Genomic DNA, 12,225 nt, shown 5'->3' on the forward strand with positions numbered 1-12,225 from the left:
AGAATACACTCCACCAAAATTTCAAATTTGATGGTAGTTTTTATACATTGACATGTGGTGCATCGCCGCATTGCTCTTGTTGAAGTCAGTGGCAAGAGGTGCGTTTTTGACAGACACCAAAATGTCCTTGTGAATGCAGTTTTAATCAGGCCGCCTTTGCCTTGTTTCTACCACTCTCTCCAATCCCCCTGTTTCCCTTATACTGCCCACATTCTCCACCACTGAGTACACTCAGCGTCTAAATACAGTCCAGAAGAGGCTACGGACTCAGGACCAAACCAACCAAACGCACACAAATAAAAATAAAAGAGAGAACAAAGACAAGGTGAAAGAGAGAAATCAAAATGGTGGTACAACCCACTGGAATGTTGAAGAGTTTGTCAGTCTGTGTGGGTTGTACCAAGTGGGTGGTGCTGGAGGAGGGGCTGTGTGGCGGTGGGAGTCTCTGTTAGTCATACAGGCCCTTCGGTCATGCCCTCCAGAGGCAGGCTGGTGGCGTTGTCTGTGGGCTGAGGCTGCTCCTGGGTGATTGGCGCTTGCTGGGCGGCGCTCAGTGCCAGGGTGGCGTAAGGCAAGTGGCAGTCTGTGTGGAGGAAAGGCGGGTAGTGCTGGCGGTAGCAGACATAAGCGAAGAGCAGGCCGATCACTCCCCCAACGAAGGCATCTGCGAGAACAGGGTTCAGAAGGGTTACTGCCCAGTCATAACACATATCAGGTACAGTCAACATATCAGTAACAAAACCTTACATCTTTCACACTGTTAAACTATGGAACTTGGCTTGTTGTGTAAGCGCCAATGTTTAAACCCTAAACACCACACAAAAAAGTACTAATGGTATCAAAGTTTATGGTTAGTGGCAGTGAGCCTCATTTCAACTTTAACTCTTTCTCTACGTTGCTTCAAAATCCCTACACTGTCAGAAGAAAGGGTACTGTACATGTACAGTTTTGTTTACCAAAATACAAACAATGTAAATGTATGTGAAATGAGTTCTAAAGATAAACTACTTTGACTAATAAATGAATGTAGACAGATGTATTTGTGAAGTGCACATTTGTAACTTTTCACAACTTTTTAATCTTTTAAAATAGAAATAAAAAAGACTGGAGTCAGGACAGAGTGTATAAGTCAGTGGAGCATACTGGTACAGGAAGCTTGTACAATTATATTCAAGTAAATGTACTGAAGATGCACCTTTGAGGGTCCCACCTCAGGGACAGTGTTTGTACCCTGAAAGAGTACTGTTCATTCTTTTGTTGTTTTGTATTTTAACCACATAAGCATTTATATATGTTCTGTCCTGGCCAAACTGAGAATGCATGCAGCAACAAATAATAAGTTTAACTTATATTATTTAATTTAATTTATATAAACTCTACTACTGCTGTGTCCCAGGTCATGGCCTAGTCAAACTCCACTACAGCAGTGAAAAGTGTCCCAGCTCATGGCCTAGTAAAACTCCACTACAGCAGTGAAAAGTGTCCCAGCTCACGGCCTGGTCAAACTCCTCTACAGCAGTGAAAAGTGTCCCAGCTCATGGCCTAGTCAAACTTCACTGCAGCAGTGAAAAGTGTCCCAGCTCATGGCCTAGTAAAACTCCACTGCAGCAGTGAAAAGTGTCCCAGCTCATGGCCTAGTAAAACTCCACTACAGCAGTGAAAAGTGTCCCAGCTCACGGCCTAGTCAAACTCCACTGCAGCAGTGAAAAGTGTTCCAGCTCATGGCCTAGTCAAACTCCACTGCAGCAGTGAAAAGTGTCCCAGCTCATGGCCTAGTCAAACTCCACTGCAGCAGTGAAAAGTGTCCCAGCTCACGGCCTAGTCAAACTCCACTGCAGCAGTGAAAAGTGTCCCAGCTCATGGCCTAGTCAAACTCCACTGCAGCAGTGAAAAGTGTTCCAGCTCATGGCCTAGTCAAACTTCACTGCAGCAGTAAAAAGTGTCGCAGCTCACGGCCTAGTCAAACTCCACTACAGCAGTAAAAAAGCGTCCCAGCTCATGGCCTAGTCAAACTCCACTACAGCAGTGAAAAGCGTCCCAGCTCACGGCCTAGTCAAACTCTACTACATCAGTGAAAAGTGTCCCAGCTCATGGCCTAGTCAAACTTCACTGCAGCAGTGAAAAGTGTCCCAGCTCATGGCCTAGTCAAACTCCACTACAGCAGTGAAAAGCGTCCCAGCTCATGGCCAAGTCAAACTTCACTACATCAGTGAAAAGTGTCCCAGCTCACAGCCTAGTCAAACTTCACTGCAGCAGTGAAAAGTGTCCCAGCTCATGGCCTAGTCAAACTCCACTACAGCAGTGAAAAGTGTCCCAGCTCATGGCCTAGTCAAACTCCATTACATCAGTGAAAAGTGTCCCAGTTCATGGCCTAGTCAAACTCCACTACAGCTGTGAAAAGTGTTAAAGCTCATGGCCTAGTCAAACTCCACTACAGCTGTGAAAAGTGTTAAAGCTCATGGCCTAGTCAAACTCCACTACAGCTGTGAAAAGTGTCCCAGCTCACAGCCTAGTCAAACTTCACTACATCAGTGAAAAGTGTCCCAGCTCATGGCCTAGTCAAACTCCACTGCAGCTGTGAAAAGTGTTAAAGCTCATGGCCTAGTCAAACTCCACTGCAGCTGTGAAAAGTGTTAAAGCTCATGGCCTAGTCAAACTTCACTGCAGCAGTGAAAAGTGTTAAAGCTCATGGCCTAGTCAAACTTCACTGCAGCTGTGAAAAGTGTCCCAGCTCATGGCCTAGTCAAACTCCACTACAGCTGTGAAAAGTGTTCCAGCTCACAGCCTAGTCAAACTCCACTACAGCTGTGAAAAGTGTCAGCTCAGCCTAGTCAAACTCCCTCATGAAAAGTGTTCCAGCTCACGGCCTAGTCAAACTCCACTGCAGCTGTGAAAAGTGTTTCAGCTCACGGCCTAGTCAAACTCCACTGCAGCAGTGAAAAGTGTTCCAGCTCACGGCCTAGTCAAACTCCACTGCAGCAGTGAAAAGTGTTCCAGCTCATGGCCTAGTCAAACTCCACTGCAGCAGTGAAAAGTGTCCCAGCTCATGGCCTTGTCAAACTCCACTGCAGCAGTGAAAAGTGTCCCAGCTCATGGCCTTGTCAAACTCCACTGCAGCAGTGAAAAGTGTCTCAGCTCACGGCCTAGTCAAACTCCACAGTGGAGAAAGGCATCTCAGCTTGCAATCGCGTCAAACTCCTCTGCTGTTGGAAAAGTGCCTCAGCTCGCAGCTTAGTCAAACTCCACTGCTACCAGGTCTCTCAACCTAGTTTTTGAATGACAAAAATGAAACATTATTTTATTCGCCCTCTGTACGATTCTTGCAAACTTTTACCAACAACGAAAACTCATTGACCAATCACGGTCTTCTGCTGTTGGCATGACGACAACCAAGATGATGGGGCAGCTGGATTCCAGCAAATAGAACTTTTTCAGCAACAGTAAAAGGATCACAATCTCCAAAAGCAGCTCAAACTGGACTACAAATATCTGAGTTAAATGTTAAAGAACTGGCAAAGTTTCAACTCCTGAATAGGGAAACTGTCCATTTTCCTTCTCTGTTCCAAAATGGAAAGCACCCTGCACACTGTCATAGTTTGCTTGTTTCGGGAAGAGCAAAGGATCTTTTTTATATAGTTAATATTTATTCTGCCAATATATGTATGTTTGATATATATTCTATCAATTTTTGCAGAGTGAAAAATTCCAAAAAACCTTGTGTTGCGTCCGGTGTGCATAGTTTTGATGTGAAAAAATCATCCGATTGTTTTACATTTCCATGTTTTTTTTCATGTCACATTTGGTGTGCAATGGCCTTGGCCTAAGATATCTGCCCATGGCCCAGTCAAACTCCACTACTGTGGGGAAAAGTGTCCCAGCTCATGGCCCAGTCAACCTCCTCTACTACAGGGAAGATTACACCAGCTCACGGCCTAGTTAAACTGCACCATCATGGAGAAAAGTGTCCCAGCCCACGGCCCAGTCAAACTCCCACAGCCACCGCAATGCAGAGTCTTTCAGCCAGTTCAGTGAACTCCTGAGCCAGCAGGGAATGCTCAAAACTAAATTAATCACAGACTTACTACAAACAAAACAAAACAAATAAACAAACGAACACCCCATTTAAAGCAGCCAAAAATGTGCACCGCATTCTTACACTACACACACACACACACACACACACACACACACACACAGCAACATGAACCATACTGTGTTTGACTTGCATTCAGTTTGGAAATATAACCAGAAATATCATCACCAAAATTCTTCCTCTCCAACAAGCTGCACCATCTTTCACAGAGTCCAATGTCGAGCTGATGATGCATTGAAAGTTCTGTATGGGTTTTTTAGCAGCAAGGTCTGTCCAAAAGAGTACCGTCACTAAGCAACTAATGTGCATGAAGAAAACAATAAAGTCTATCATAGTGCAGCTCAAAGTGATTTAAAAAAAAGTATTATTTCAAGATCCAGAATATTTAACCCTCTTACAGATCCTCCGCTAAAAACCTGCCTTAAAATGCATTCGTTTTAATACACATTTCAATACCACATTCCACATTTGACAGACATACAGATGTTGAAGTATGTCTTTAACATTAAAAACATACAAAACATAAAAACCATACAGTAAAAAGGGTAGAATATAGAACTGCCTTAGGGTAAAGCATCCAAACACTAAAAATAAAAAGCTCTTTGATCGACTGCCTGATGGCAGCTGCTCAAACTGTGAGTAAAGGGGTTGTAGTGTGTTCTCTACAAGGTTCCCTGCCTTTTTCTGAATACGGTGCCGGTTATAATGTGTTGGAAGCTGAAGGAAATAAAAAGGCAGGATGTATGTGTGCAGCGGTTTTATTGTCGTCCATGGGGAAAGTACCAAAGAAAGAACCAGAAACAAAAGAAAAGCAAAAGAAGGTGAGCACTAAAGAAATGAAAAGAACCACCAAAAGCAAAGAACAGAGAACAAAATACATAGGAATAACTACACACTGAAAAAGATGGTTCTTCAAGGGTTTTTTAGTAAAGAAAATGGTTCCATATAGAACCATAAACACTCAAAGAACCCTTTGCATGATTAAAAGGCTTCTTTGCATCATGAAAGAGTTCTTCAGATTGATGGAGAATATGTTTTATATGGTTCCATATAGAACCTTTTTGAAGGGGGTTCTATATAGGCAAGACAAGGCAAGTTTATTTATATAGCACCTTTCATATTTCATGCACTGCTGTTATTTAAAGTGCTTTACAAATGAGAAAATACAGTCATTTAAAACGTAATTGGTTCTTCAGATCGAAGTATGGTTCTATACAGCACCAAAAAGGGATACACGCTTGACATCATAACAATAACAGTTAGCAGAACCTTTTTGGTGCTATATAAAACCATTTTCCATATATATACTATATACAACAACATTCTCCATTAATCTGAAGAACCATGTAACACTGCAAAGAACCTTTTAAGCATGAACTGGTTCTATAAAGAAGTCATGGAACTCATGGTTCTAAATAGAACCATTGTCTGTATTAAAGATCCCTTGAACAACAATAAAAAAAAAATCTTTAAAATATGTACCACTATTGTTCCACGTCAAAGAACCCTTTTTTGTTCTATATAGAACCCTTTTCACTAAGAGTGTCTGTTCCACTGTTCCTTTCAGTGCACTGAGAAAACCCTGTCCTGCTGTAAGCCTGTGAAGGTGCACTTCTCCTCTTCCCCTCTCCAGAAAAAGATCCTCCTGCGACCTTGATGGAGACCTTGTAGAAGACGTCTTCTGTCAGTGTCAGACTTGATTAATGGTTAAAGATCTCCTGCTCAGAGCTCCCGCTGCAAACATCCTTTACCAGCTCGGACTTCAGCTGAGGATGGAAACAGCCCTCTGGAGTAGCGCCGAACGGGCTGGACTCTGCTAGATGGCACCCAGGGGGAGGTTCAGTAAATAGACTGCCGAAGTCTATCTACCCCCTGTTGGGTGTTTGAGGAACTAGCGAGACATCCAGCACCTGAACAGATATCTATTTATGATAGAACCTGCTCCATAACACTCCGCCATTCTGTCACTGTTTGACACTGAAACAAGTCAAAAGTGCAGAAACAAACCTGTCAGTGCAGAATGTAAATTAAATCTGAATGTAATTCCTAATGTAGCAAATAATCAGGTAGTTATGTCAATTATCAATCGGAAGTTCAAATCACATGCCATATTAGCAGATTTATTATTTTCATTGGCATTCAAGTTGCATTAAGGCCTCGATTCAAGCAAATGTGAGACAAATGTGATTAACTATGATTAACACTCTTAAAAAGATGATTTATTTGATAGATTCTTTAGCAAAGAAAATGGTTCTATATAGAACCATGAACTCTCAACAAACCCTTTGCATGCTTAAAGGGTTCTTTGCATGGTCAAACGGTTCTTCAGATTGATGGAGATTGTGTTGTATTTGGTTCTAAATAGCACCAAAAAGTGCTCTACTATTGTTATGATGTCAAGCTTGCATGCAATAGAAAAAAAAACTTTTTGGTGCTATATAGAACCCTTTTCAAAAAGGGTCCTTTATAGAACCATTGAGCGCTAAATAGTTTTCATGCATTATTATTATTATTATTATTATTATTATTATTACTACTACTACCACTATTACTACTACTACTACTAATACATCTTCAAAATAATACTTAAAGGCACTGAAGACTTTTGTCAAATTCAGTGAATTTCTCCTCGTGGTCCACTAGCTCTCCGTTCTGTGTGCAGTCTAGAAAAAAATCCGGTGTTCGTACACAGTACTGGCTCTGTAAATGGGAAACAAATAATAGTGCTACACAACACAATTCAAGCCAACAGGCAAAATGAGGAGGAGCTACATGCTGATCTCCATGCATCACCAAGAAGGAGAGATGGCTGAGAAACAAGAGGAGGACATCTGAAGAACGACGATTGACAAAGAAGTTCTTAGATCAGGCGTTTCAGCGGTGGAGAGAAAGCTGACGAGGCTGAAGTTGGCTTCTTATTCGCATTTTCTCGTTCCACCTTAAATCATGCATCAGTTCTGTTCTGTTGCCGGAATGCAACTGCTGCACCATTTAAGGTGGAATGGGAAACTTCAGCTTCATCGAGAGTTGAAAGGTATGAAAAGGGATGAGGAGGCTGCTCTGTTTCTGCTTGACAGGTGGGCAACATTAACTTACTTCTGCTGTTTCACAGAACCAGTAGCTCAGTATTGTTTTGTGCTGTTTGCTAATGTTTGTGTGGTTAGCTTTGCGGCAGCAATTGTAGCGTCAGTTTGCTAACCCACAACCTAGCTAACGAGAGTTACATTACTCGCCCTGTGGTTGTTCGCTCTAACGTTACACCACACTATTTATCCGTATAAGGTTTGCGAAAAGTTTTACGGCCAAGAAAAAGAAGTTTGCTAGCCCAGTGTCGTTCGCCTAGGCAATGCACGTCCATGAATTTTGGAGGGAGGGTTGTATTTGTTTTGCTTTTAAGTTCAAATCATCAGTTGTTCTCCAGAAATATATACTGTGACTTTAAGTAGTCCTTGACTAGAACCTATTCTACCGTACATGAAGGACCCTTTGCTGTTTATCACGCATCCAAATCATTTTCCTGCATGCTGTTTGCAGTGTTATGTGCAAAAGGCATCAAAGAAATAAATATAAATACATGTGTATGCATATATTCATGATTTAGCTAAGTAAGAAAATGCAGGACGCAGCTCTTTCCTGAGCGTAATTAGCACTGTGTGCTAGTTATGGAAGAAAACTGTAATTTTTGTTGTCATTCATCTCTGGAGGTCCAACAGTTCTGCTCGTTCTCTCTCCCTCGAAAAGAGAGATGATATTGTGTACGAGTATGAATGTGGGGTTGGTGTGATATAACATGGTTGAGACAGATTCATCAGCAGAGAGGTGTCTCTTAGCGAGCAGCGTAACAGATAACAGATGTGGTTCGATGATCAACGAGTTCAATCAATGAGAGTGGGGGGGGAGGCGGTGGTGTGGAGAAATACTGTGAAAACACCTGCTAAAGCAAGGTGGGTGTTCCTTCTCTGATATTACACAAGGTGACTGCCTGTTAAAACCCCCATTTCATCTCGCTCTCTTCCTCATGACTTCACTCTCTTCATCAGCAGTATGTGACATGTTTACTCCTCTCCGTCGCTCTTTGATTGATGATGACAGCACGCTGGCGTAATGGGTGTTCCAGCATGGCAGAAAAGACTGATGACTACAAGGAGATCAAAACCGTAGAAGCAGCAAAAAAAGTGTTCATTAGAGTAGATCCAGGAGGGCAACACCTGAAGTCCTGACATCGCAGGAGGGGGCTTCCTGATCAAGAAGGATTAGGAGGCTATTACAAGTTAGTTGGACCCATACGCTCCAGTGGTTCATCATTTATGAACGAGACGGCTCTTTACACTCTTTAAAAAAAGGGTTCTTTAAGAGTTCCTTAGTTCTGTTCTATTTAGAATCATGAGTTCTATATAGGACGATTTCATGTTTAAGTGCTTCTCTGCACAGTAAAATGGTCCCTCAGGTTGATGGCGAATGTGTTGTATATGGTTTATATGGAATCTTTTTGAAAAAGTCCAGATCAGCATCCGACCTTGCACTGCCCAGCTCTGGTTTGGCTCATTAATTCATCTGAATCAGCCTTCTATACTCATCCAACATGAAATTTCCCTTGATTAGTCGTGATAAAACATGCTGTCTATTGTATTCCTATGGGTGCTGCAGTACATTTGCACTATGGTTGTTTTGTCTGTTAACAGGAGTGAAAAGTAAGCCTGCAGCCTTAAATTAGGTTTTTTGTCTCTGTTTGGTTAAACAAATATGTGTTCATTAGCTCGTATATTTTGGGCCAATTTAAGCTTCTGGTGGGTTTTAAGTAAACTTTCCAGTATTTATTCTGTTTGTATACAGTCTGTAGTTTCACTGCGGGGCACGAGAGGTGTGATCGCTACAGCTTGCGCACACAGGTCATTTATACATAAAGTGTTTGTGACGCTGAGCAGAGCAGTAACAAAGTTCTACAGATACTGTTTGGTTCAACAGTTACATCGTCACGTCAGTATATATATATATATATATATATATATATATATATTAGGGGTGCGGGAAAAAATTGATTCTTAGATGCATCGCGATGCAGATGTGAACGATTCTGAATCGATTCACAAATGTAAAAAATCGATTTTATAAATATTTAATTTATTACGTAATGTTGATGGAACGCAAAAGGCGGAACTTGGATGTGGGTAAGTGAAGCGCCCGGACAGTCTGTGACGGCACACAACAAAAACACCACTGCATGAGTGAGAAATCCGACCGGCTCCCTCTGCATTAAAGCCAGGTTAGATTAGGAGTAACAACACAAATGATAAGAAGAGCCATTTTGTCCTTTCAACAAAAATCAAATCACCTTGGGAGCCGCAACATTTAATGTCCAGTATGTCTCAGTGTGTGATGATGTCCTAGTATAGGCTAAACAATATAAACGAAAACGCAGATTTACTCTACTCTAGTTTAAGCTTCGCCTACAGCCGCTTTCCTCCCATCTCCGCCAGAAAACTCTTCCTCAGAAGTAGATCAGTTAAATGTCTCTCAGCGTTCGACTATTTTACGAGGCTGAAGTCGCTTCTTATTCTCCAGCTTCTTGTTCGAATTTACCCGTTCCACCTTAAATTCTGACTGAGGCGCTGAATGTAAATGCGGCACCATTTAAAGTGGGACGGGAGAATTCGAAAGAGAAGCGACTTCAGCTTCACCACTTTTTAGTGTTTGACAGTCTCTCAATGCAGATTTAACGGACCAGGAAACCAACTGCGCTGCTTATAAATGCGAATAACGCATCGCTGCTGTGTGACCTGCAGTCTGCATGTTGTGCAATAACTTGAAACTTGAACTCGAAACATGAGCTCACACAGTTAGAAAATATTAATGCTATATAAAAAAAAGATGCATCAAGAGGCATCGATAATCATTTTATAATCGCATCGCAGCCTCTGAATCGTAATCGATCGAATCGAATCGTGAGGTGCTATATATACCTATTACACCAACAGGAGCTTTTATGGCATCCTGTTTTAAATCCATAGGCATTAATATGGAGATTTTGGAGAGTGTCTGCAGGAATTTTTGTCCATTCATCCAGAAGAGCATTTGTGAGGTCAGACACTCATGTTGGACGAGAGGGTCTGGCTCACAATCTCCATTCTAGTTCATCCTAAAGGTGTTGGATGGGAGTTGAGGTCAGGACTCTGTGAGGGCCAGTCAAGCTCTTCCACACCAAACTCACCCAGTCAGGCCTTTATGGAGCTGCTTTGTGCTCTGGGGCTCAGTCATGCTGGAACAGAAAGGTTCTTCCCCAAACTGTTCCCACAAAGTTGGAAGTGGACAATTGTCCAAAATGTCTTGGTGCTGAAGAACTAAGAGATCCCTTCACTGGAACTGAGGGTTCTAGACCAACCCCTGAAAAACAGCCCCATATCATCATCCCTCCTCCACCAAACTTTACAGCTGGCACAGTGCAGTCAGGCAGGTAACGTTCTCCTGGCATTCGCCAAACCCAGACTCGTCCATCAGACTGACGAGATTCATCACTCCACAGAATACGTCTCCACTGCTCCAGAGTCCACTGGCAGCGCTTTACACCACACACCTGGCCCCCCATTCGGCATAATATCTGTCTGCACTGAATAATGTCTGACTTTCAGCATCACTGAAATTGGTATTTTATTCATCTCCTCAGCCCTTTTTTTCTACATCATTTATTGTAAAACTGGGCAAAAGCTTAAGATCAGAAGTCCAGCAAGTCATCTTTTGTAGATACTTCTGGAACTTTCACACCTCTGCCTCGTTTTGCATTTCAAGATGGTGAAATGAGTGTTGAACGAGAGTCACTGACCGACATCTATCACTGTAGCAGGTGTTATTGTTGTTGTTTCTTAAGCAGCTTTTCAAAAATCCACCCTTTACTGCCTCCTGTCATAATTCAACAGAGGTAATGCGAGTACCAGGGGTGTAACAAATTGTCCCAAGATTCATGGAACCCCCCAAGCATGGGCCCCACTCACTTTGTGTTGTATACAGTTCTACACAGAACCTTTTTGAAAATGGTTCTATATAGCACCTAAAACAGTTCTGCTATTCTTACAATGTAGAACTCTTTTTGGTGCTATACAGAACCATTTTTAAAAAGGTTCTATAACGAAACAGATACAACACATTCCCCATTAATCTGAAGAAACTGTCACCATGCAAAGAACCATTTAAGCATGCAAATGGCTCTTTGAGTGTTCATGGTTCTACATAGAACTACTGTATTTACTTAAAACCCCACGAAGAAACATATTTTTTAATGGTGCAACAAATATCTGATAATATTTGATGGATTTGGATAATTCAAATATTTAAAAAACAAAATACAAAGTCCTTTAAAGCTCTTTTAAGAAGCCACACACTTCTGTGTACTGTTTTTATATAAGTATAACAGGAAACAAAGTTTTGTTTATGACACTAAATGCTAGCTAGTCACCAGCAGCGCACAGTAGCAGTGTATCTAAGGAGAACAAGAGAACCTGCCAGCAGTTAATAACCTTTTCTCATTTCAGTCAAACGGTCTTTTGTCTGTCAGAGTCGATGGTTCTCAGCCACACTGATGATCAGAAGGATATTGAGTCTCTGTTCCAGTGTATCAGTTACTATCTGTTTAAGAGCTCTGAATCAAGGTGATAATCTTTAATCGCCCGGTGAAATCCACATAAGCTTCCTCCTGCTCCAAACGCTCCCAATTTGCATTTATTTCCGAGAATAAACGACACCCTGCAGGCTAACGAGCTGAAGAAGGAAAAACGTATTCAGACTTATTCCAACTCAGCTCAGTTTCTCTCGGGTTCTAGCATAAAGCGTTTTTTGCGCACTTTAAAAAGCGTGATCATAAAGAATGTGAAATATGGCCGCTGCCTGTTAAAAGTTAAACAGAAGATTTGTTCTCATTTTAAGACAGTTAAAAATACACTCTTCCCTCTGCTCTCCAGAGCTGCTCATTACTAACCCATTCAAACAGCCTCTTCAGAACTGCCAGATTAGGCAGGATCTCCAGGATTGTTGCTTTCTTTGAAAATAATAAACAAAAAAACAAACAAAAAGAAAAAAAATGAATAGAATATATGCAATCAAAACAAAAGCAAATTAACAAAGTGCATCAATTAATATAAATT

General features: G+C 41.7%; 1 protein-coding gene across 1 annotated transcript in view; it reads right to left on the reverse strand.

Moving 5' to 3' along the window:
• Window positions 1-452: 452 nt before the first annotated feature.
• The window catches only part of plpp4 (phospholipid phosphatase 4), a 165,758-nt gene continuing 153,985 nt past the window's right edge, over window positions 453-12,225 (reverse strand). Inside the window, exon 7 of the mRNA XM_036573659.1 lies at window positions 453-664. Within this exon, the coding sequence (XP_036429552.1) occupies window positions 453-664 (212 nt within the window). The remainder of the gene's footprint in view (window positions 665-12,225) is intronic.

This window comes from Colossoma macropomum, unplaced genomic scaffold (genome assembly GCF_904425465.1).
Source record: "Colossoma macropomum unplaced genomic scaffold, Colossoma_macropomum, whole genome shotgun sequence".
Taxonomy (NCBI): domain Eukaryota; kingdom Metazoa; phylum Chordata; class Actinopteri; order Characiformes; family Serrasalmidae; genus Colossoma; species Colossoma macropomum.